The sequence below is a fragment of the Rhinatrema bivittatum genome, chromosome 18 (genome assembly GCF_901001135.1).
Source record: "Rhinatrema bivittatum chromosome 18, aRhiBiv1.1, whole genome shotgun sequence".
NCBI lineage: Eukaryota > Metazoa > Chordata > Amphibia > Gymnophiona > Rhinatrematidae > Rhinatrema > Rhinatrema bivittatum.
Genome location: NC_042632.1, coordinates 36,621,613 through 36,644,763, shown reverse-complemented (window position 1 = coordinate 36,644,763; position 23,151 = coordinate 36,621,613). Strand labels below are relative to the sequence as shown.

At 45.5% G+C, this 23,151-nt stretch overlaps 1 protein-coding gene across 2 annotated transcripts in view; it reads left to right on the top strand.

Moving 5' to 3' along the window:
- The first annotated feature begins 4,650 nt into the window (after positions 1-4,650).
- Positions 4,651-23,151, top strand: part of ANXA6 (annexin A6) — a 70,706-nt gene continuing 52,205 nt past the window's right edge. For both annotated transcript variants that reach the window (XM_029583344.1, XM_029583343.1), the window contains exons 1-2: positions 4,651-4,803; positions 12,417-12,468. In XM_029583344.1, the coding sequence (XP_029439204.1) occupies positions 12,457-12,468 (12 nt within the window). In that variant the 5' untranslated portion in view covers positions 4,651-4,803; positions 12,417-12,456. The remainder of the gene's footprint in view (positions 4,804-12,416; positions 12,469-23,151) is intronic.

Sequence of the window (23,151 nt, the reverse complement as noted above, 5' to 3'; positions counted from 1 at the left end):
GGAACCCATGACCTGCAGGAGCTGCCTGCATCCAGACCTCTCTTCAATCTTCTAAGTCCCAGCAGCCAGATCCCTATGGGCTTCTCCTGGGAGGATCTCAAGCTTCCAAGGTGAAGTCTTTGTGCAACAGCAGCTGCATTCAGCCTCACCCTTTGGTAGAGACTTAAGGGGATCATTTTCCTTTTAGGTAGCGCTGACTCTACCTCAGAACAGGGGTCTACCTTCTGATTCATAAAACCCATACTGTTAATTTCATTAAATGTTTACTTGAAAAAATAGAAGGGGCTGCAGACACCCCCCCCCCCCCCATATATATCTGAGAACGTTTAGGATTTCACCCTGAGGCTTAGGGAATGTGCATCAGTTGCAGGGTCTCGGGACCTCTCTGTATACAGCTCAGCCACTCCCCTTCCTCAGTCAGCCTGCAACGAACAGGAAAAGTGGGGTGAGCCAGGAGCAGACACTACAAGCAGCATGGGGGGAGAAGCTGGAGAGGGGCTGCCACCTACCCAAACCTGTCCTGCAGATTCCAGGACTTGGCAATCACTCAGCTAAGGGTAGAGTAAGGATGCATAAGTCATGGAGCTGTGACTTGTAGTGGGTGGGAGCGGAGAGGGGTACAGGTGACAGTGGTGGGTAGGAGAAAGTGTCTTCCTTTTTTATGAATGGAAAAGGGTGGATGTAGTTCCTAGTCTGCCAGGACTACTCCAGACTCTAAAACAGCATTTGAATAGGTCAGGCAGCAGAACTGCCAGGACATATCTAAATTCCTTTTTTTTTTTTTTTTTTACTTTATTTAGATCTTTATATTCCACTCTTCAGCCCTGTTGCCTTATCTATTTTAAGTTTGTTTAGCTCTCCAACACACTGTTCTGAAAATAGATTGAAAGTAAGATAAACAATCTACAACATGTAAATGTGAATCAGTTTACTCTTTTGGATAATAGGACTAGGGGCTATGCATGAAGTTATCAAGTAGCACATTTAAAACTAATTGGAGAAAATTCTTTTTCACTCAACACACAGTTAAGCTCTGGAATTTGTTGCCAGAGGAGGTGGTTAGTTAGCTGGGTTTAAAAAAAGGTTTGGATAAATTCTTGGAGTAGTCCATTACCTGTTAAACAAGTTGACTTAGGGAATAGCCACTGCTATTAATTGCATCAGTGGCATGGGATCTTCTTGGTGTTTGGGTACTTGCCAGGTACTTGTAGCCTGGATTGGCCTCTGGAGACAGGGTGCTGGGCTTGATGGACCTGTGCTCTGACCCAGTATGGCATGTTCTTATCCTTTTCATGCTACTCTAACATTGCTTTCTATTTCAAAGGCAGGGGGAAAAGCCGACAGTGATTCAGACAGCAACTATTGAGGTCCCTGACTTAGGGTCTGGGGGACTGAGCAGGAGTTACTCCCCTTAAGAGAAGGCATGGGCTTGCTATCCTTAACCAATAAGCCTTGATGCTTTTGATACCTGATGTTCCTTTTTCAGAAAAATTTAAAAAAACAGGTCCTTGGCCCTCTTCCTTTGTACCAAGTTCTTCAAAATTCAATCCCCTTCATTTTCCATAACACTTAAGCTTGCCTACTCCAGTCCCTCCGACTTAGAAACAACCTCAGATCCCCATGTATGCCGCAAGATCTCTCATCTATGTTCAAAGTTTTAATTGCAAACGTTTCAGAAAAAAATGTATTCAACGCTTACCTCAGTAGTGAGAGTTCCTTAGTCTCTGTATTTCTTTTCAAATCTCCATGATCTGTTACTATTCGCTGCACCCTTCTACAGTCTAAAACTGAATTAATTAAAGCAGCAGCAGCACTCATTACTCAAACATGTTCCTACTAATAGAGGATTTATCATCAAGGATGTTTTGATAGTGCTAAAATTTTTAAAATGTTTTATTTACAAAACATAAGCCAGAAGCCTACAATTCATGCTCTGCATTCTGATCTCAGTCTTTGTGTGTCTCTAACGAGAAGCTCTCATTTCATTTCTTCTCTTTTTCTGTTCACAATTCTTTTTCTCTTCCCTTCCTATCCTCTTTTCACCTTCATTTTATTGCTCCCTCCCTTGTCCCTTTCATTCTAATGAACCTGGAGTCCATATTCAGCAGCATTTAGCTGTATAACTTTTGAATATATCATCTACTTATCAGGCTAAAGTTTAGCAGGATCATGAAAGGCCAGCCAGTGCAGAATTAAACTAGCCAGATAAGTTGTTTGGTTAAATCTGATATTCATTTACCCAGATACATTCTCCAGCTCTCTGTGGTCATGTTGTAGAGTACATAAATAATCTCAACACAACCACCAGAATAAAGTGACACCTCAAAGGTTATATATGTGAGACCGTCATAAGAGGAGAACTTACCCCAAATCACTTACAAGGAGTGCTAAAATCTTGCACTCGCCACTTAAATGTGTTGTAGCTCAAATTTGTAATTATAGGTCTCTTGCTAAAGTGCAACACTTTTGTTATTTTTTAATTTGTGTAAAAGATAGAGAACAACTCTAAATAATGATACTTATCTTTTGATGTTATAGCAGAAGCCATCTAGATGCTAAGCCACTGGAAGTTTGGGCTTGTTATTGTTCTTTGTACAATACATAAGTGGGTCAGACTGAGGGTCCATTAAGCCCAGAATCCTGTTTCCAATAGTGGCCAATCGAAGTCACAAGTTCCTAAAGTTAGCCGGACAAAATTATTCAGCTAACTTTAAGATAGTCGGGTTTCTTTGATGGTGCGAGTGCACTGCTGAATATCCTGCCAAAGTTAGCCAGATCAGTTTATGTAGCTAATTTTGCAAGCAGGCCAGCAGCTGAATATTTACCCCCATTCAGGTAAATTTTAAAAGTGTGCGTGTGCCCATAAATGAGTGTATTGGGCACGCACGCAAAGACACGCTTGATTTTATATTGTGTGTATCATTTAAGATATCCCTACCGCTCATATGTGTGCAGCCTTTATGTGCACACTCACAAGGGGGAGGGAGAGACTCTTATCTCTCTCACTGTAAAAGGGGCACTTTCAACTCCAAGGTGGGTTTTGGGGTAGGGGTGTTACAAGGGTCTGTCCCCCAAACCCCTCCCTCTTACAGAGGGTTATATACGGTAGTGTCGGATTCTCTCTGTCCCCTTCTCGCCCCAGGTATTCAGGTAACATGCTGCATGTGTGCAAACTTTGGGTGTTTTTTGCACGAGCAACGCTTTTAAAAACTACCTGTTTGTTTCTAAGGTGTCCAGCATCTGCTAAAGACACAAGGGCAAACCTATTAACTTTACAGTTCTCTGCCTTGCCTTTGTTTTCACTTTGCACCTGTTTTTCTTTCACTCTCTTTCTCCCCCCCCCCCCCCCCCCCCCCCCCCCCCGAATGAGTGCTGGAGTCATTTGCGGCTCCTTGCTGGTCAAAATCTGGGAAAGAAAGGTCTCCCTAAGCCCTAGTGCCTCAGATTGCTCAACAGGAGAGAACAACCCTAGGAAAGCAGTTTTCTTTCTGCATCACGCCTGCAGGCTGGATATTTCTGCCGTTTCTAGTGCCGACGAGCGGCACTACAGGCCAGGTCTAAGGCCCCACTGCACTGCTGCTATCAGTAAACGAGTCTTGGCACAATGCATGGCTCATTCACCCAGTGCTTTCTCGATATATTTTATGACATTGCTTCTCTATGCAAGAGATCTGTTCCTATCTTTTTTTTTTTTCCCCTCTCCCATTCCTTACCTTTCTCCCTGCCTGTCTGTCTAGCCTTGTCTTCTCTCTCTCTCCTGTTACTATTCACTTTTCTTTGTGTGTATATATCTCTCTCCTTGTCCATTTTTCTGCCTTTCCTCTCTCTATGCTTTCTTGCCGCCTCTTTTATTTTTCTACTTCTGCACCTTGCACACAGGATGTGGTCGGTTCTTTATATTATTAGCATTACTAACATCCAGTACCAGACTCTCTCCTCTGTGCCCATTAGAAGGATGCGGTTTGTCCTAGGTGCAGGGCGTATCTTGTTTTTGTGTCAGAGGCACACTGCCCACCTTCTGGTGGTGGCTCAGCGCTGTCATCTCTCACTAATCCTTCAGACAGCGTGGGTGGAAGCAGTGCACACCTGGTTGGCGGAGGGAGTGGGGATCCGTGCAGTGGCAGGAGGGTTACTGACTTGGCACAGCTACATCAGTGCGACATTGGAGGATGCCAGAAAGAAATCACTGGAGGAAATGTACAAGCTTATGTGATAGCTCCATGCCATGATGCTACCATGTTTTATTAAGAAATCCTAGTTCATCAATGCAACCTTATATCCTAGTTGCCTGAATGCAATCATCTTTGAAGAGCCAAAAAGAGGAATATAAGAATCATTTGAGCTGCAGTATTGTCTTCTCATATCCTGCAACAGAGTTTGATAAACCCTCTGAAAGTGAAGCCATCTCTCGCTTTACGAATAATCACTAGGCAAAACCTTATTCTAGTACAGTTAGACGCTTAAATAAAGCCTTAGACTGTGACAATAGAAGCCATGTTGCCTGAGGTTAGCTCCAGCGCAGGCTGCTTTTCTGTCTGGTAAATTGACTCCGGCAGGCTCCTGATGGGGGGGATTGAGAAGCTGGGAGAGGACAGGAGGGAGCGCTGCAGGGCCGGATGGAGCCCGCGTTAGGAGGGGGGGGGGGGAGGCTGCGGCGGGTGACATCACTGCACGGGAAGAGAGGACTCAGCCCCTCTCCCTCCTCCTTCCAGCAGGACGAGAAGAGAGGGGGGGGAAAGAGTGACTGCGCTTTCCATCCAGACCTCGCCTTCCCCCCGCTGCATCGGAGAGCCCCGGCTGAAGGTAAGGCAGGCGACAAGCCGGCGCGCACTCGTAGCGCCCGATCCGCTAAGTAAGCTCCCTCCTCCTAGCCCACCGCACGGGGGGGGGAGGGGAATTCTTAGTAAATCCGGCCCCATGGTTACCGCACTCATGCGGGGCGCGCTTTGGACTGGAATCTGAATAGGGTTTTTATTCATTCCCTTAATGTTCATGCTGCAGGTCCTGCCCGAGGGCTTAGAGGCCGTTTGGGGACTGGGTGTGTCTGCCTTCGGCGTTAAACCCGACTAAAATATCGCCTACAGTTTTCTCCTGTTTCACAGCACTGTCGGAGCGCAGCCTTTTGTTTGAAAAGCGCGATGAGGAACAAATCTATTCCTTGACCGCTCTCTTGTATAGAAAGAACTTCTAAGCTCCGAGAATGGGCTCCTAAAATGGTTTGGGCTGATTTCTTGGAATGTGGGCAATCCGCTCTTTTGACCATAATGAGAAATGCTCCTTGACCCGCGTTAATGTTGTCAGAGATGCGGGGATGGGCGCTGCTGCGAGCCCCGGAGCAGGATTGCCCTGGCTCGCTCGGCCCCGGGGGACTGCTGGCCGCGTTGGCTACTTAGTTCGCGCCTTCTTCCTCTCGCTCGCTCTCCGGTTTCGGCTCCAGGTGAATAGGAATCGGTTGCCAGCTGGCCCTGCCGTCTCCGCTTTCTTAAGATGGAGAAGCTCCTGTCTTATGTTTTTCTCTCTCTCTGGGATCAGGCCTGTGACTGCAGGCAAGGGGTAATTGTCCCTGGCAGCCATCCTGGTTAAAAATAGTCCCCTCCTTGTGCTGGCTTCCTCGGGCCGCCATCTGCTCTGTAAAGCTGGCCCTGCCCCGTCGGAGCTGCAGGGCCGAGATGGGTAGAGAGCCCTGAAAAATGGGCATTTCAGTGGAGCTGGTAACTCAACAAAACTACCAACCAAAGAGGTCAAACCTGCTACTTTCTTAAGAGATCACTGTGGCTACAAGTTTGGTTTTTGGACTAGCAAATTTAGCTGCTCAGTTAAGTAAAACAGATGTCTTTAAAAAAAAAAAACCCCCAAACCCCATATCTGAGCCCTGCAAGGATCTGGCGAGTCACTGACAGGGGTGGTGGCCGCTACCCAGATGACTCCTGCTGGGTTTTGGGGAAGTGGCTGACCCTAGGGCAGGGGAGAGGAGCCGAGGGAAGAAAGGTGGAGAGACAATGGGGTGAGGGAGGAATGAAGAAGAAGAGGGCATCCACAGACATGGGATGTAAAACTTAACAGGCCAGGGGTTCCAGATTTTGGGAAAACAAAAGCTTTTTTTTGAGCTACAGTGAGAGAGATTCTCTCCTATATCCGGCTGCCAAAATGTTTCAGAATGTCCACAAATAAAGTAGCAGGTACATGTGCAGAGACTGTTGATCATTTAAGGACTGGGGGGGATCAAGCTACACTGCAAATTGCGGCTATTTTTCATTTATTCCAAATTTAAGACTTTCTGCTTGGAAACAAAACAAAAAAATTGAAAAAAAAACCCTTAAAATAACTATGAAGAAACCTACAAATTTCTCCCAAATCACTTGTGCTGTGCAATTTTGAAACAGCAGACATTTTCCCAAAAGACACAAATTTGATGTTAGACAAAAACAAAACAAAAATTGCATTGGGTTTGATGTATTTGACCTGATGAAACCCGTTTTTGTACTGTATAACTGCTTACCTGTTATAATAATTTGTTGTTTTCTTTCCCTCCTCCCTCCCCTACTCTTGGCAAGGCCTAGATACCCCCAGCCTCCCTATCAACACTTAACCCAGCTTGGTTTCATCAATGTTACCAAATACTTATCCCATGGCTGGCTGTCTGTCTTCCCCTGTACCTCGCCCATTGAAACCTGCACAATAGCTGCTTCTATCTGAGAAGGCGGAACATGGCTTCCTTTGGAACCAGGCCAACCTGCTGCTTCTCGTGCACGGGTCCACACGAGAGCTCTGCCTGCTGCAGTCCTGGGGGGGGGCAGTGAGAACCAAACCTCTGCAGTGTGACGGCGGCAAGCAGAATGTCAAACTGGGGCGTCAGTCATGGCAGCGTCCGCTGGGAGTGTTAGCCCTGGGCACCTGCGTCCCAAAATCCTGGCGTTCGTTTCTTTCGACCTTCTTCTTTGTTATCACCCGTGTTCACAGTAAGACACGTTCTGGGGAAATTTTAAAGCACCCCAAGAGAGCAAAGGGTGCACGGCAAAAGATGCTGAGATCCTAACGTTGGTTTAGATAACCCTGGCACAATGTCTGCTCCGTCCTTTTTTTGTGTATTTTCCTGGCTCTTTCTTTATGCGTTTTCCTTGTCCGGTCTCTCTTCACATTTTCTTCCCGGTAACCTCAGATTAGCCGAGGACTGCAGCAGCACCTTTGCAGAGGCCCATCCTCTGTGCTACTTGTTGGCCGGCAGTAGCCATCTCCTCCCTTCCCTGCCTGAACCCATCCCTTCCACACTGTGCTGAGACCCTTCTGTCCTCAGTGGACAGGCCGGGGATCGGTTGGCCCCTCCACCGCCTCCATCGTGCTGCAGTCTGTCCCTTCCCCCACCTCTTAGCCCATCTTTAGTGTACGTTTTCCTGATGCTTGGCTAAAGCCGATTTTATTTATTTTAGCATTTCTATGGTGCCCTAACCTGTAAATACACATCTCTCTCACCTTTTTTTTTTGTTGTTGTTGAAACTGTAACCATCATTTCAGGAGATGGAACAAGCAATAAAACCCCTGTGAATCCCTGATGGTCATGAATGAAGAGCACAGGAAAGTGAGAGGATTCCCACCCCTTTCTGCTTTCCTGGTAGCTGTATTCTTAGGGTGGGGGGTGTATGTTTTCTTTTTTTTTTGTTTGTCTGTCTGCTTTTCTTCTTTGTTTGTTACCTTTGTTTATGATGTAGCTCATAATACTTTCCAGAAATTACGTTCCTTTTCCTCTGTCTCCATATTATCTAATTATTGCGTCATTTCTTTGCAATCTGCTCACAATATAAAGATATCCTGATAGTTCTGAACTATTCAACTGGAGTAACAGAATTACAGTACTGTACATGCCCACTGTACCACATGCAGGTCTGTCACCGTCCTAGTGAGAAATATGTTATACACTGTGACATGGTCTAGAAAAGGTTTTATACGGACAATACTCTAATCTGAATTGTGTACCTGGCCCTTCAGTGATTCAAAGTCATCAGGTTTTAGTCCCTTGGGAATTCTGCGCTATTGCAGAGCACAGAAGTCCTGCGGAATTGTCCTTCTGCGCCGTTGTGCAGAATTTGGCAGGCCCCACCGTGCCGCGAGCGAGATGGCCTCGGCTTGCGGCACACCAGGGCCTGCTCCTCCTTCGCCGCAAGTGGCCATCCCACTTGCAGCAAAAACAAGCAGGCCCTGGAGTGCTGTGAGCAAAGGCCGTCCAGCTCGGTGTGAAGAAGGAGCAGGTCCCGGCGTGCCGCAAACGGAGGCCGTCCCGCTCGCGGCAAAGATGGAACAGCCCTCTGTAAGAGTGTGTGTGTGTGTGTGTGTGTGTGTGTGAGAGCCTGGGGGATGAGAGAGAGCATGTGAGGGTGCGTGGGTATGGATGCAAGAGAAAGGGAACCAATATGAGGAGATGGTGAAGGAGTGTGTATGTGTGTGAAAGATTGGGAGCTGGTATTGGTGTTATTGTGTGTATGTGAGGATGTTTGTGAGAGAGGAAGCCTATGTGAAGGGGGGGGGGGGGGGTTGAGTGAGAGAAGGGAGCCAATATGCAGGAGTGCATGAGAGAGAGACATAGGTAGCCTGTGTGAGGATGTATGCATGAGAGAGAAAGGGAGCCTGTGTGTATGTGTGCAAGAGAGAGAGGGAGCCTGTATGATGGGGGGGAGGGGTGCACGAGAGAGGGGTGGCGTATGTATGAGGATGTGTGTGCATGAGACAGAATAGGGAGCCTGTATGAGGGGATGTGTGTGTGCGAGAGAGAGAGGGGGAGCCTGTATGAGGGTGTGTGTTTGTGCACTAGAGAGGGATCCTGTGTGTATGTATGTATATATAAAAGAGAGGCACAGAGGGAGCCTGTGTGAAAGAGAAGTCAAACTCTGGGAGTGGAGATAATCCCCTTCATTCTGAGCCTAGAGGGGGAGGGGGGCAGAATGGGGAGGCCTGAGAGGGCAAAGTGAAAGGAGACTGACCAGGGCAGAGGGTGGAACAGACACTCTTATAGTGAACTTCTAGGGAAATTCTGCTCAGAATAGTTAAATCTCTGCATCTTTTAAGTAGTAATTTTTTTCTGTATTACATTTTAAATGAGTTACTTAAAGACTGTTGTGTATGTTATTATGAGCAATATAAAGTATGCAGAATTTTGTGTGCAGAATTTTTAAATGTATTTGTGCAGAATTCTCCCAGGAGTAAGGTTTAATGAAGAGTGTATATAGCTGACTAGGGTATTCTACTTAATCGGAAACAGCAGCGATACAGTATAAGAGCTGATGAATGAAGGGGAGGAGGCTGCTGGCCAGTGGCAGAGAGTTGCAAGAGAAGGTTTGTGAATCCATAACCTGGGGACGGATTGGAGCTGCACTGCAGACTTTGGCCGTCAGCAATGATCTCCTCTGACAACTTGACAAGGACCTTTCTTGAACACCCAGGCATCTGCCTGCTGCTTTCACGTCACGATCTCTCCCTCCCTCCCATTCCTGTCTCTCATCTAGGGCACAGGTCCCTAAGAGCTGCACATTTCTTGAGCAATCTGTGGAAGACGCACTGTGTAGAATGAGGGCCGGAGCCAGATCGGGGGGAGTCAAAGCCGAGGCTCTCACCTGGACCTGGCTGTAGCAGGGCCACAAAACTCATTCAGCCTTTTTTTCCCTGACTGCCTGACTGGACATTTGCATGCATTTCTTATCTTGCACCAAGCCCACTTCTTGTTTCCTGCAGTAAAGTAACAACTTCTCGAGCTGTTCTCTGTACTTGGGAGCTCTGCCACGGCTGAGTTTTCCATCCACGTGTCAGACGAGAATTGAAGCCCATAAAAGGGAGTTTTAGCTGAGGAAGGGGCGAGGGGGGCAGGGAACGTAAGATAATGTAAACCAGAATGTGTCCAGTAACGTTTAACGGGTTCATTCATTTCCAGACACCACTACTAAAGTAGTTGGCTCCTTTTTCTGTTTCTACTTCTCCCTTTTTTTTCTTTATACTTTTTCGCATTGTAGGGAAGCCTTTCTTTGTAGATTGTTCTGGGTTTTCACTGGTATTTATCTCACTGAAGAAATTAGGATAGTTTCACTGCAGATGTTTGTGTGTCTGCACCATTTACCTTACAGTGGGCAAGAACGGCCTTGGAAATATTAAAAATTAAAAAAGAAATGTAAGGGAGGCCTCAGTTTGAAGGGACCCTGAGGTGTAAGGGAGAAAGTGGGAGTGGTGCAGGGGGGGGGGATACTCTCCAGGGGAAGGTGTCAGTTCTTTAACAAAACTTCCACACCCTTACGGTTCAGGCGAGGGCCTTGGGTAGGGCCTAGGCTGAGGTTGCGACCACCCACCATGGCCTAGGCCTACGCAAGGCAGAGGCCTTGTCCTCCGATCCCTCCGGGCTAGGGAGGATTTTTTCAGGTGCTGGGGACAGGAGGCCCCCTTTTTTTATTGGGGGTTTTTTTTATGTTTCGTGTTTTTTTTTTTTTAACAAAATAAATTAAATAAACATTGAACAAAGTTTGTGGGGGGAACCCCCCCAGAAACAAAGAGAATTAATTTTTTACTTCTTTCCATCCCTATAACATACTGATATGAGTAAAATAAATATTCAGTTCTCAGCATGCGTTCAGATCAAGAAGTTGCACTGATAAGAGAGGCCAGGATTTACGGAAACCCACTCTACTTCACATATTCAGATAGTGTCCCTCCCTCCTTCCCTGAGCTGAAGGGAAGGCAGATGCCTGGGATACATGCAGTACAGTTAAGCCTCAAACTGGGGTCCAATGATGGGTCGCCCCCAACAACCCTTTTCTGAGCCCAGCAGCTTATCTTCCGGCATTTTCTATGTATTCTGTTGCAACTTGCACAATAGTACGCAGTGTTTGAAGGCCGCAGAGCCATCATGACAAGCAGACATACCCGAACGTTTCTCTTCCTTTAAACCCTAAAATGTCTTTTCTGTCCTGTATTCTTTTAAAGGCTGCCATGCTGAGGGTCCCCCAAACCCACGTGTAGCCGCTGATAGATTTCAAAATATAAAGCAGGTTTCTGAGGAAATGACATCACAGATCAAAATGGCTGCCGACTCACTCACTCCACCGAGATGCCTTCCTGGTGAATCTTTCAAACAATTGTCAGAATTAGTTATTTAGGTGTTTTATTTGTGCAAAGAAAAAATTGGGGGTGGGGGTGGAGATTCCTAAAATCTGAGAAGTGGTGCTTGACCTTTGGTTAAAGAAAGTATATGAGTGACGAGCTGGTGGTTCTCCACAGCAGTGTTGATCCTGTGTGTGGCACAAGAGTGAACAAAGCCCTTTGGCACACAGAAAACCTTCAAAGCTCTTTAGTTATGCAGCAGAACATTTGCAGCATATGCATTTCATTTCATAGGAATTTTCATTTCTAGACTGCCTTTCCAAATTTAGATCAAGGCAATTTACAATGGGGGGTTTTTTTCTGTTAGAATAAGTCCCTTCTCCAAAGAGCTTACAGTCTAAGATGATACTTGCATATTCATTGTGGATATCCTGAAAACCAGACTGGCTAAGGGCCTCCTCTAGGGCTAGGTTTCACCACTCCCAAGATCCTGGAAGAAGCTACGCTCAAGAACTAAATCACCTTCGATTCCTGCAGCAGTCATCGCTCAGGAACCAGGGAGCAGTCACTCTCATAGAAACGTAGAGAGTGGATAAGGACCATCCAGTCTGCTCAGTGTCACTCCTGCTGCAGTACCATACATCCCCAGTTGATCTGTTTTACTGGAATCGGCCATGCAATTCTCATTAGACTTGGGCGATGTGGATATTTTCTTGCAGGATACAGCAAGCAAACCAAAATTAATATCTTTACCAAAATGTGAGAACTGTCTCTCCACGTGCCGGACAGCTGGCCCCCTTCTAGTACTAGGTCCTCTGCAAAAGTGAAAAGAGAGAACGGAGCATCGCCCGTTTGGCCAGTAGAGACGGGAGACTTCTAATACGCAGCATCGACAATTGCCAAGAGCATCCCAGGCCAAAGAGGAGTGCACTTGTGCCTAGGAGGAGCCCGCTTCCGTTGTCCACGTCAAAGGGGCACCTCTGTGGCCCTCGGAGACTCTGGTGGCAGGTGGTGGTAGAAGGACTTCACCCACTATCTGATCTCCAGGGTCTCCCATCCCCACTGTGGGCGTCCAAATCCTAAATCCGGCTTGGCTGACAAGAGCTCCTGTGTCTAGCCCAGGACATTGTTAGTTCTAGCCCAAATCCTTTACTATTTTACTTTCAACATTAAGCTCCCTGTGCTCAGAAGCCATGAAAATGCCCTCACGGAATCTGTAAAAATGCCATGGCAGCAACAGGACCTTGGAAATGTGATTGATCTTAGGTAATACTGTGTTATCTATAAAAAGCATTGCCTTTTAAATATGAAAAGTGACCAGCGTTTCCCCTTTTCTCTCGTAGCTTTCTCCTCCTTGTCCAGCGATCCAGACACATCAGTGTCATGGCACCCAAGGTACTGTAACTAGCTGCCTTGCTTTCTCTGTCTGGGAGTATGGTTTGGAGGTGGAGGGGTGAGGAGGGCTGAGCCGCGTGGTCCAGGCAGTTGTTGACTTGGGCTTGGTTAGAGTTTGGCAGTTTACTGAGCTTGCCGCCAGATTTGCCTCCGTGATTAAAGCGTACCTAGGTATAAAATTTGACAGGTCTGGGCTACAGTGTGTCCCTTTTTTTATGTGATTTTATAACTAAAGCTCCGAGATCCGTGCCTTCTGTTCTGCCACGGAAGTCTCATCTAGACGGGAGTTTGTACGACACACCGCTCTGTATGTCTGAAGATGCATTGCACAGAGGTCATTCGTTAAGGCTCTAATTATTTTCTGTTGTGGTTAGCAAACATTTTGGCTCCTTTCCCCTTTTTCTTTTCAAGAAAATAAGGAACAGAAAAAGAGACCGAGGGAAGTGTGAAAAGAACAGTTAAAAATAAGAGAAAGTGAATAAGAGATGAGGAGAGATAGGGGGTAACAAGATAAGGGAGAAAGGAGGGTAAATGTTAAGCTTAAGAATGATGAGAGAGTGTATATCTCTTTCCATCAAGCATGCAACTTTTTCTCTGCCAGCTGCCATCCATCCGGCCCTCTCATGGCGTTCCCTAATAACTGTGCCACTGGCGAATGATGCAGTGTGGGTGAAAGCTCCTCCTCCTTCTCTGCTCAACGTAAAATGCTCCATGCACCTGTTTTGGTTGCAGCTGCTCAAGCTTACAAAGTGCCTTCTGTGCAGGGTTGAGCTAGGGTCCTGCCATAAGAGGGAGGGAAGCGAGCAGTCAGATTTAAGAAGATAGGGTTCTCCTGTTTGCTGGGTTGAGGAAGTGGGCTCCTTTTTATCTTAGTGGCAGAATCGCTGATGTGCAGCCAGAAAATGACTGTAAAAAAAAGGCCATAGCACTGCTGCAAGTAGTGTAAAACCCCTTATAAGGCCCTCTCTACAGGAAGCTACAGTTTTAGTCTTATTATTCCGTTCTGGACCCATCTAATCATGGCTGTCCCAACTGCAATACAACCCCTTCAATGGCTGAGGTAGCTGCAGACCTTCACGGACTGAGCAAGCTGTGTAATATCTAGGGCTGGATAATGCAGCCTCCTCTTTCCTTTGCATGCTCAGCACTGCAAGTTAATAATTTGCACAGTGTAAACCATGGGGGAGGGAGGGGGTATAGACTCTGGTTTGTGGGTGAAATGATGCAGTTTTAGCTTTGCTGGGGGGGAGAAACAGCTTTTCAGGAGCGAACTCTTGTCAAGGAATCGAGGGTGGCATCAGCTGACTTCATCCTCGATCACCATGCAAGCATTTTAAGTTCCATGGCGCCTCTGGGAGTGGGGAGTGCCCTGCTCACAGCTGCACCAACAGCCGTGCTGTAGTGCCAGGCCGGAGAAGAAGCAATCAACAAAATGCAACGTAATTGTTGATTATAAATTATATTTATATGGTTAGGAGGAACTGCGCACGGGACCAGCTATTTTTTTTTTTTTTTATTAGTTCAGCTGTCTATAGCAAAGGAGGGAAGTCAGATGACCGAGGGTGCATAAGGAAATAAGGTGCATTCATCTGAAGCAAAACAGGACATTTTCACACAATTTCTCATTTCACTTCACTGTGTTTTTGGAACCAAAAAAAAGAGAGAAAACCAAACAATTTTGTTGTTTTTTGTTTTGCAAATGAAGGCCAAGCCCCACCGCTGCCACACAAAGAAATCTTCTAGGCCTCCCAGGACCTTCTTACTCCAATGGTGCCTTCCTTTTCTGTTAAAAATCTTCACAGGGGCAGGAGCGATCCCCGGTTATTCCTACCTCGCCGCAGCCGCTTTTGCCAGTGATACCGGCAGATTGAGGGTGGCGCCGTTTTGTACAAAGAAATTTTTAAAAAATGGTGCCAGCCTCGATCTGTGGCAAAGCAGGAGAATAAACAGGGATCATTCCTGCCCAGGAAGCTTTAAAACGAAATGAGGAGAGGACACCACTGAGGTAAAGGGGTCTGTGGCAGCTGGGGACATTGGGGAGGCCCAGTAGATGGTTTAGGTTTGTTTTTTTGTTTGTTTTAATTTGATTTTGTTTTAATTTTGTGTTTTGTTTGAAATAAAGGCAAAAAAAAAAAAATAAAACAAGCAAAACAGCAAAAAATAAATAATTTTAAATGAAAAATAAAACAAAAAACATCTGTGCCCATCCCTAATAGGAAGGAAGAGGTGAGGACAGTCAGGCAACCAGAAATTAAGCTGAAAAGCCCTTCATCGGGTGATGGAAGCCTAATCCTGCATGTTAGCACGGTTGGGACAGGGTGGCAGGAAGCTTGTGCTGCTCTGTACTGAATGGCAGAACACAGATCATTCTCCACCTGTGCTCTCCTACTGCACGGGCCTTCTGCTGCCGGCCCTGAAATGCCCCAGCAAAGGAGAGAACGTGAGTCCCTCTGCATCAATATTCCTAACCGCCTTGGGTTTGGGTGCAAATATCTGCTTGATTGGAGGGTGGAGGAAAGTTTTTTTCCCAGGCCATTTTATTTTTTTTTTACTACAGACATACTAAGGAGAAATGGAGAGAAAGCAAAATATAGATAGCCATATTCAAAGAAAAGGAGATGGAAGATGAGAGAGATGGAAAGCAGGATAGGAAAAGTGCTCGAAGGGGAGCTTGAGAACACAATGTAGCAGAAACCCAAATTGGGCCGTAGGGGAGTGAGCAGATTCCAAGAAAAGATCAGTAAGAACAAAGCAACTAGCATACAACACAAAGAGAAGCCACAAAAAAAAAACAAAAACCCACAAACATTTTCCCTTCTTATTTGATCCCCTAAAACAGAACAATGCCACCTGGTGACCTTACAAAGGATTGCATGCTCTCCAGATCTTCAATAGACTTAGACTTATGACTGAATAACTCAACAAACAAAGGGGGGGGGGGGGGCGGAGGAGAGGCTTAGAGGAGGAGATATGGACAGATTTCTTTATTCATATTTAATATTTACAATATTTCAAAATGGCCTCCCCTATTTGCAGAACCAAACGACTCATACTGCCTCATCAGGGCATCTTCTGTCTGGCGTAGAAGTAAGACATCCTTATGGAGGGCCTTTCTCTTGAGAGAGAGAGAGGGGAAAGTGATGATTATACAGTTATTATGTATATCGGCAGTCGCAGGGCTGGGGAATACTGAACGTGCGCACACATTATAAAAATATGAATTAGACAAGACATCACACACAATGGATTGAGGTAGTAGCCCCTTTGTACCCCAATATCTCAGTAAATCATTGAATAAATCTATCAAAATCACTGTTTTGTTTTTATCTGTACATCAAAATGTTTCTATTGCCTGTCTCTCTGATGAGGAATATAGTGGTTTACAACCTTTGTTGCTTTAGTAACAGATCTCACAAAGGCACATTAAGTAGGGATGGAGAGAAACAGCAGCTAGAGCAGCACAATGCGATGTCCTGCCAGTAAACCAGAAATGTTTTCAGTATGGTCTGTGCGTACCAGAATCTGGAAACTGCCTTTGTTGTACCCTGTAATTTTTTACCTTTTTGTTTGGTCTTTTCATTCACCGTGGGCCCGATTCATCAAGACCTTTTTCCGCAGACATAGAAAAGGAACAAAACCTTAGCAATCCAATCCCTTTTTACACATTTCTTTGGCAAGGCAAACAAGTTGTCAGCGCCAATAACGATTCTTGAATCTGGACCTAGATGCGATGTAAAGCTGGGGGAAAATTAGAGAGGAGGGGACAGCTTGCGGCCTTGCACAAGGCAGGATTGACTCAGGAGCAGGGAGCGTGATAAACTGGAGCAACGTTCTCAAGTTGATCCCAAGTGGGCACCGGGAGAGAAGAGAAGCTATGCAGGGGATTTAATTCCAGCCAGGCTGAGAGTTTATTTATAGCTCCAGGACTAAAGGCGAGTGTACATTAGGAGAGGGGGATGGGAGGAGGAGGCCTTCAGGTAACAGTGGAGATGTCGGTGCTGAAAAATCAGGTTTCTTACGTCATTATGTCCTCGGCAGAAAAAGACCAAATGGTCCCATTCAGCGAGCTTCCCATGTTTGCCACTGCTACTCCCTGCAGGTTACTCCCATGTGTCTGTTAAGGGTAGCAACTGCTGAATTGATTTAAATAAAAACAAAATAACCCTGGTAATGAGATGATGCCTTACAGGATAAACAATATTGCTTTTTAACGCAGCAGCTCGTTCTTGAGGGAAACAGCTTTTAGGGTTTAATTTTACCTGATTAGCATTAAACCAGAGTGCCTCCTAGCTCTTCTCTTTGTATCGTGTTTCAAGGCTTTCCTGAGGCTGATACCAAGGATCCAGATGTACTAAAGAGATTTCCCTAGGTTGTGCCTTTGAGACAAATGCTGAGCCCCTCTGGCCCTTGGCTCTGCAGGGATGTCCTGTGTGCTGACATCACTGGGCTCACCCAGACCAAGAGAGAGAACAAAATGGAGACGCAACTCAAGAATGGCAATAGCCCCTGATTTTTTTTAAAGCGTTTTATGCCAGACTTTTTCAAAATATTTTATTTTCATTTTCTTGAGGAGCCCAGTTCAAATGTTCAGATGCTTTACCTGACGACAGGGGCTTAGTCGGGCTCTCGTCAGGGGGGGGGGGGGGGGGGATCTTAGTGACTCTTCTTACTTAAACATCCCGAAACTGCCCCCTTCAGCTACTGAGACAGCCTCCGATCTTACTATGGATGGTTTATAGATGTGATGCTGTTATCGGCGCTGTCTCCACCAGGAAAGAACTCCGGTGCGAGATGCGGTAAGGAACAGGTGAAGGGAACAAGGACGGGGGGTTAGAAGTAAAGCAGGAGATCTTAGAATCACCCAGCCTGAGTCCGAGACAGGTGAAAGGGACATTCGTACAGAAACCAAGACTGTTCACTTATGTGTAAGGCTTATTAGGCCTCACCATAAGGATATTATCTGTACATTTCCAGCAGTGGGACGCATGTGTCTTTGTCAGTGGTTCATCCCCCTTTTCTAAAATCTATTAGTGTTTGGTGAGCACTAGGTGAAGCAGTTGTTGTTGATGGTGGAGAGTGAGGGAGTGGCAGCTGCAGGCTGTGGCTGTTCCAGGAGAGGAGAGGGCAGATTGCCTTTTCCTCTCCGCCAGGAGAGTGTATGGCGGCCTTCTCGCTTTGTAGAATACGAAGGCTGGTGTGGGTTTCCGGAGGGACCCTGCTGCCCTCAGTGCATGGGGATAGAGAGGCTCGTCCAAGAGACTGTTCACCAGCCAGATACTGTAATAGCTGATGTTTCTGAGGGAGAAGGAGACCTGTGAGGAGCCAGTGGAAGTCCTAATTTCACTGCTTCTGTGTTTAAATAAAGAATTGTATTTTTTTGCCAGTCTATTTAACTTTTAGAGAACTGTTTTTCCTCCCCCCCCCCCCCTAATGTTTTGTACATCTATACAGCCTCGTTCCAGGACTGTAGTGAGTTTGCAGCATCTAAAAGTGGCCCCTTACCTTCTACAGGGAGTACCCTGTGAAAGGAGGTTTCATATAGGAGCTTACGGTCTCCCTCAGAATAAGAAGAGCTGTTTTTCACCTTCGAAATACATTCAAGTGAAACAGAAGCGGTCCTAATAACATGTCTTGTGCCCTAGGCAGTCCCACTGTCATAAGGGTCATCGCTATTTGGGTGAGTTCAGCTGCCTATCCGCACTAGGAAGGCATTGGTTTTGTGACAGCTGGAAAGCAGATGTGGAGCCCGAGCACTTCTGAGCAGAGCCTCCCTTGTGTGCCAGCCGCTGGCAGTGGTTGTGTTTGCAGCTAATTGGTGAACCAGGCAGATGCGCCCTTCTTCTTCTTCCCAAAATCTGAGGCTTGAGAATGCTCTGGATAAGATTACTCTGTGCTATCTTTCTGGGAAAAATAGGTGTCTGTACTCACATGCAGCATGAACTTTTTAATTTTTTTTTTTTTTTTGAGGGATCACCGGGCAAATCAAACAAGTAAAGAAAGGTGCTGGTACTCAGTACCTGTAAATAGAGCAATACTAGAAATCATCTGGTTCAGGCCATGTTAATCAGTTTTTCAGTAATGTGAAACATAGCACACTCAACATTTGAACACAGTGCGCTTCTCCCATTTATGATGATACAGATTTGACATGTTATTATCTGGTATTACTAAATGTAGGGGCCCTTTGGTTTTACTTGGTAAGGATTAATACGTTCCTCGTACAGAGAACGTTCCAGCCTCACATTCCCCTCTGGGAGTGCTCTGACCTGCGAGTACAGAGTCAGATTGAGTTAGCAGAAAGGAGAAGTGACGTGATCACACGAGAGGAAGGTTGTGGTCTGCCTTTTCTCTGAGAGAGAGAGTCAGTAAGTGCAAGGCCCCATACCTTTTGCCTTTATCCAGCGAAAGAGAAGTGGAATTGATCCATCTCGAGCTCTGGGATAGATCCAGTTTGTATAAGGTTCACCCGATGCCTGGAGGGGAGAGATGAGCTCTGCAGTCAGTAATGTCCGCAAAGGGCATTACTATCTTTGTGGTAAACTGCATAGAGTTTTTGTTGAAGATCTATATGTTAGAGGAGCAGGAGGAATATAAAGAGACTCTCTCTCTTCTTCTTTTTTTTTTGTATATATTTTTCCTTCCATCAAATTGAGGCTTTATTTTGGGAGTCAAGTATCCTGTGTGTAGTGTTGTGATTGTGCAAGTGGAAAGAAGTGTTTTAAGGAGTCTAAATTTCCCAGAGGGAAGCGCTGGGACCCAGCTTTTTCAGCGTCTGGTGCAGATATTCAGAGTTTCATCTCCTCCATCTGACTTATCAGGGGCTGTACTGTCACAGCTCTCTCTCTCCCCTTTGCTGGCAGTGGCTCCAGCAGAGCACCGTCCTCTCGCTCTCCCCTCCTTCCCAGCATCCCCTTATTTCTTTCCCCCTTCCACTCCTCCCCCTAAATCCATCTCATTCTACCCCTTATCCAGCAGAATCCTTCCTCTCTCCTAATCCCCTGCCCAGCTGTCCCTCCTCCCTCTCCATTCCAATCCCTTGCTCAACAACAGAAGCCCCACCCCTTCCCAGCACCAGCAGTGGACTCTTTCTGGCTCCCCTTCAACCTCTGCCCAGTAGCAGTGCCATCCCTCCTCACCCTTTTTCTCTCTCTTCTCCCTCCTCTGCTCCCAGGCCGTGATGCTGTAGATGTTTGCGCAGCAGCAGTGGCAACAGCTGTGGCAACTTGAAATGAAATCAACATGGGGGGGGGGCCTGTGAGATGGCAGGTGCTTGTAGACCCTGAAGCAACCCTGGCCCGATATCCCACACAGGCTTCCTGTTACCTAGGAAACCCGTGCGAGGGGTAGAGCAGCTGCAGTATCTGGGAGCGCATGCCGGTTCGTAGGCCCCACGCTGATTTATGAAATGAACATGGGGCCTGTGAGATGGCAGGTGTTCGTAGACCCTGAGGCAGCCATGACCTGAAATCCCAGGCAGGCTTCCTGTTACCTAGGAAACCCGTGCAAGGGGTAGAGCAGCTGCAATGTCTGGGAACGCATGCCGGTTCATAGTGCTGTAGCCCATGGGAGACACCAACAACCAAGATCAATTTAACCATTAAGGAGCCCTGGGCAAACGTTTATGGTCGGGCCCCCTTTTGTTTTTTCCATACTGACCACCACCCTCTCTTTCATCCTTCCTTCCTTCCCCCCTGTTAATCTGATTCTGCTGGCCTGCTGCTGGGAGATCAGCCACATCCCATCTCCCCCTTCCAGCCTATAAGGGCCGATGCAAGCACTCCTTGGCTGAATTCTGAATTCAGCCTTGATTAACAGACAGGGGGTAGATTTTTCTGGATGAAATCTGTCCTCGGTGCAGCTGAGCCAGAAGAGGCATTCCTGTGGCAGGGTATTGTGCACGGTGGGCATGAGAGGTACATTATGTCATAGAACACGCAGAAACAAATATTGCAAAAACAAAACTTAGTTTACTAAACATTGTAAATATATGGATAATAAATCAGCAAGATAATATCAACATTGAATACAGTATCACAGTAAGCTCTACATAAATCAATACAGGTAAATTTAGGAGACAGACAGAAATAAAGATAGAACATCAATCAAAGAATAATAAAGAAGAAAAGAACAGAACAACTCCCTTATACGCCCTCCTCATATAAGCCAGTGTTCATAGGAAATCTGGGGGACTTTTACGGGCCCGGGGTCTGAAAAAGATGCCCCTGGTCTGTTCAGCTCATCCAACTTAAAATAAGCAAATGCTATGTCTTGTATATCCCTCTGCGAATTTCAGTACCAGTCCTTCAATCTCCCATTTGGTAAAAGACATCAATTGCTACAACTCATTATCAGCTCACTGGTATTTGTGTTAGTCTTTAGCATTTGATCTTCCCAAAGAAATACCAAATGTCATGGCCTTTGATATTCCCAGGGATACAGAATGTTCCTTGGGGCCATCCCAGCTCCTTATCAGCACATTGGTGCCAGGAAGTCTCAGGAATGAGGGAACAAATGGTAATAGTGTCATGCCTTTGTACAATCTTTGAATCAATATATTGCAATGGAACGCCCTCCCGACCACACTCAGGCTGGAGCCATGTTACTCCAAGTTCAGAAAAAAACTTAAAACGTGGCTCTTCCGACAAGCCTACCCAGATTAATCTCCACACCTCCTCCCCCCCTCCCTCCCAGCCCACCTAAATTGAACCCATTTGTATATAGACCTCTGTAAGTAACTTGTTTAAGCCTTTATATATAGACCTGTAAATAGCCCGTTTCAGTTTTAATGCCTTAATTTCTATGCCTTCTGCTCTATGTATATTCCCCCCGGTTTCCCCTCCCTGTTGATTGTAATTTCAGCCTTTTAGTTACAATGTGAACCGGTATGATGTATGCTTACTAATACCGGTATATAAAAGTTTTCAAATAAATAAATAAATTTATAAATCATTGGAGTCTGTCCTGATCCATAGCTGTCTATTCGCAGTACAAAGTCTTCTGGAGATCTCTAGCTTGCCTAAAATTATCCTTGCACAGGTGTGGAGAGGAGAGGGGTTGTGTTTAGGTCAGGGAGTAAGCAGTACGTTTACATTTTGCATTTTCATATGGAAAACAGCATGCATACCCCTGCCCAGCCGAATAGCAGGTGCAGATGTGCATAGTACATTGTAGGCGGCTTTCAAAAGGAAACTACCAGAGTTGTTTCCTTTTTAAAAATGAGCTACATGTATAGACAAGTGCAGGCTACTCAGAATTGTTCCCTTTTATTTGTGACGCCATTGTATCTAGATCTGATCTGGATTCAGCTGCCCAAAGCATGAAGTGGTAGAACCACTAGTATTGTGACCTGTGGCCTTTAAAATCATTTACTCTGTGGTTTGAAATGGGATCCTTGATTTATTAATTCATAGCCTATTTGTAAATGAAACCTGACCTTTTCTGCTGGACCAGTTTGGACTGCTTTACCGGGCATGTATTGAGGTGGTCCCTTCTGTAGGCATGAGCTGGGCCCTCTGCCTACAGAAGGGACAGAGGGACGTTCTCGGTGATTCACAGAGAATGTGAAATGACCAGGTGTGCCCCCATATTTGCTGTCCCATCCAGAAATATACAGACCAGGGTAAAAAACCTGCACGGGGTGGGGTTTCATGGATTGTTGTCTGGCAAAGGACCGTTTTTTAAATGCATCAATTTTAAAGCAAAAGAGATGCCGTAGTTGCTTCATATTTTTTAAGATCCTGCAAGGCATGAGCTGCCATAGTTATATCCAGTGGGTGTAGGGAGTCTGCTGAAGTTGATGGTGCACCTGAACATTTGCTGCTTCCATGTGTCTTAAAAAAAAAAAAAAGAACTACGCATGCACGATTACACCTGCTATTTGGTGCCTGTGGTTCTGCAAATAAATGTTTATCAATACCATCAATTAAAACTGCACATTTATCAGAGGTCAGAGTACGGGCTATCTCGGTTGCAGGACCCAAACTTTGGAACTCACTACCCGAAGAATTAAGACTACAAAAGGACTTTAATATTTTTAAAAAGCAACTGAAAACTTTATTATTTAAAAATGCATATGATCTGACAGCAGAGTAATAATCAATATGGCTGTGCGAATCTTTTCTAGCTGTTTCTGTGCTTGAAGCTATAACATCTGGCTTTACTTGTCTTTTATTTTATTTTGGTTTTATCTTTTCTTTTATTTTCAGTTGCATTTATTTACAAATTTACTAATATTGTTTAAGATATTGTATTTTATTTATATTTTTTATCTTATTGCAAATAATTTTTGTGTTTTTAATTTGACTATTTTATGTTTGTTTTCATTGTATTATATAGGTTTTTTCTATATAATTGAGTGTACACCATTGAGGTTGTTTCAGATTGACGGTATATAAAACAAACAAATAAATAAATAAATTGCTGCAGCTTGACAGCCATAAGCCAAGTACTTTAAGCCGGTGGCTACTGCTCAGCGTGCCCCGTTTTTTAAATTTCCTGGTGCCTGTGCACGTTGGATGGCAACACCCCTGCTTATAGACTGTCATTTTATTTATTTATTCTTTATAACCCACTTTTCCAAAAATAAACTTTCGCCCCTGGAATATGTAAGAGGATGTGACTTCTTAGTAAGCTTCGGAGGAAGCGATGCTGAATACATTACAGAACAAACTATTACTGCTTTGA